The sequence below is a fragment of the Myotis brandtii genome, unplaced genomic scaffold (assembly GCF_000412655.1).
Source record: "Myotis brandtii unplaced genomic scaffold, ASM41265v1 scaffold97, whole genome shotgun sequence".
NCBI classification, from domain to species: Eukaryota; Metazoa; Chordata; class Mammalia; order Chiroptera; family Vespertilionidae; genus Myotis; species Myotis brandtii.
The window spans coordinates 559,724-561,768 of record NW_005372020.1 but is presented as its reverse complement, the minus strand read 5'-3'; the positions used below and the strand labels follow the sequence as shown (position 1 = coordinate 561,768).

The 2,045-nt window shown below is 56.5% G+C and overlaps 1 protein-coding gene across 1 annotated transcript in view; it reads left to right on the top strand.

Annotated features, from left to right (window-relative positions):
• The window catches only part of BRI3BP (BRI3 binding protein), a 5,518-nt gene extending 5,243 nt beyond the window's left edge, over positions 1-275 (top strand). The window contains exon 4 of the mRNA XM_014533343.1: positions 269-275. Coding sequence (XP_014388829.1) covers positions 269-275 — 7 coding nt within the window. The remainder of the gene's footprint in view (positions 1-268) is intronic.
• The last annotated feature ends 1,770 nt before the right edge of the window (positions 276-2,045 follow it).

Below are 2,045 nucleotides of genomic sequence, written 5' to 3'. Positions count from 1 at the left end.
ACGGCGCCCGCACCCTCCCTCCGCAGGCAGCAGAGGAGGAGGAGGAGGAGGCCAGCCAACCCCAAACTGTCTCAATAAAGGTGCCTGAGCCCGCGGGGGGCGCTCTGTGAGGGTGTTGCGGCCGCGGGCAGACTCTCGGGGCGCCTGCCGGGGTGTGGTCCGCGGGACAGAGGTATTTTTTAAACAGAGGACGGACCCTGTCAGCTATACAGTCACAGATGTGTGTCCGCGTAGAGCAACCCGTGGATTTCCCCCCCTCCCCCCCCAGCCCTTAGAGAACATCTTTTGTAAGGTTGTTGTTGTTTTTTTAAAAAAATAAAGGCAGATGCGAGTCCCGTTCCTTAACACTTGACGTGGAGGGGGCAGAACACGCTCATTCGACGTGTCAGGACAGGGACGGACGCGGGGGTTCCCGGGGCGTGAGCTTCACGTTCCTGGGAGGTGAGCTCCGGCCGACATTGTTTTGGGTGGATGTTGACCGAATCGATCCACATTGTCGCCTCCGAATGTGGACGGTTGGGCTCGAGGCTAAGGACACGGGCACGTCTCCTGGGTCCTAGGGGCCCAGCCGCGCCCCCAGCAATGCTGTGTCTAAGGGACGAACTCGTTCTCTGAAGAAAACCTGAGTGTATTTCCTCCCCTTCTGTACTTGGACGTATTTTAGGCTCCACATTTTGTAATGGGAGAAGCTCTAGGAGTTTTGGGGTCGGATGCCAGGAGCACCCGGGGCAGGCGGCCGGGCTCCCTCCGGAATCTCTTGGAAGCCGGTCTCGCCGTGTGTCAGCGGGGCCTTCGTGGGAAAGATACGCTCTCGAGGGTTTTCGGTTTGTTTGTTGCTTTTTAAAAAACTATATATGTTATTGATTTTTTTACAGAGAGGAAGGGAGAGGGATAGAGAGCTAGAAACATCGATGAGAGAGAAACATCGACCAGCTGCCTCCTGCACACCCCCCACTGGGGATGTGCCCGCAACCAAGGTACATGCCCTTGACTGGGATCGAACCCCGGACCCCCCAGTCCGCAGGCCGACGCTCTGTCCACTGAGCCAAACTGGTCAGGGCTGTTTGTTGCATGTTCAGTGCTTAATCCTCCCCCGAGGATATTTTTCCGTTGATTTTTGGAGAGCGTGGAAGAGAGAGGAGAGGGAGAGACAGAGAGAAACATCGATGTGAGAGAGACACACCGATGGGTTGCCTCCTGCACGTGCCCCGACCAGGACCCAGGCAGAAACCTGGCTTCTGTTTGGGCGTATTCTTAACCCCAGAGTGTGGGAATTTTTTTCTTTCTTTCTCCATTCCTTGGAAGCTGGTAGGGTATTTGGCCTCCCGTCCCCCCCTGCCTCCCGCCGCCCCCGCCCCCATCTCTTTCTTTGTCCTTCTCTTTTGTACGTGGGAAAATGTATTTTTGTACCATATCTCATCCCTGGAAGAGGAACCTTTTTCTCTCCCCAGGGCTGTGGACGATGTTAGTGTAACGCTTCGTTAGGTGTGATAGGCACACATCCTGGTGAGAACTGCCGGCCGCCGTTGTAAGCGAGGCTCGGTGTGGTCGGGTCTCCGTCCGTGTTAACTTCCCGGGACTCCAGGAAATACCACGAACAGAAAATAGTCCAGAAACGAAAAAAAAAAAAAGGACCACCTCCCTGTCCGAGGCGGGGTTTGTGTGGCTGTTTTGGGACCGATGTTTAGAGCGACCTGGTGCCTGATGCGCTGGAAGCGACGCGTTGGGTGGGAGCCTTCCCTGCGTCCGTGTTCTCATCCCCGCACTAGTCAGCGCTGCTGCCTCTCACCGGCAGCCTGGGCTTCTAGGGCCCGGGGATCCCCGACACACAGTTGCAGCCACAGGACTGCCTGAGCGCTTGCCCTGTGGCTTGTGCTGGGGTCTTCGTATTTTTTATTTTTTAATATATTTCTATTGACTTCAGAGAGGAAGGGAGAGGAACAGAGAGATAGAAATATCCATGATGAGAGCGAATCATTGATTGCCTGCCTTCTGCACGCCCCCCCCCCCCCCCCCCCCCCCCCCCCCCCCCCCCCCCCCGACGC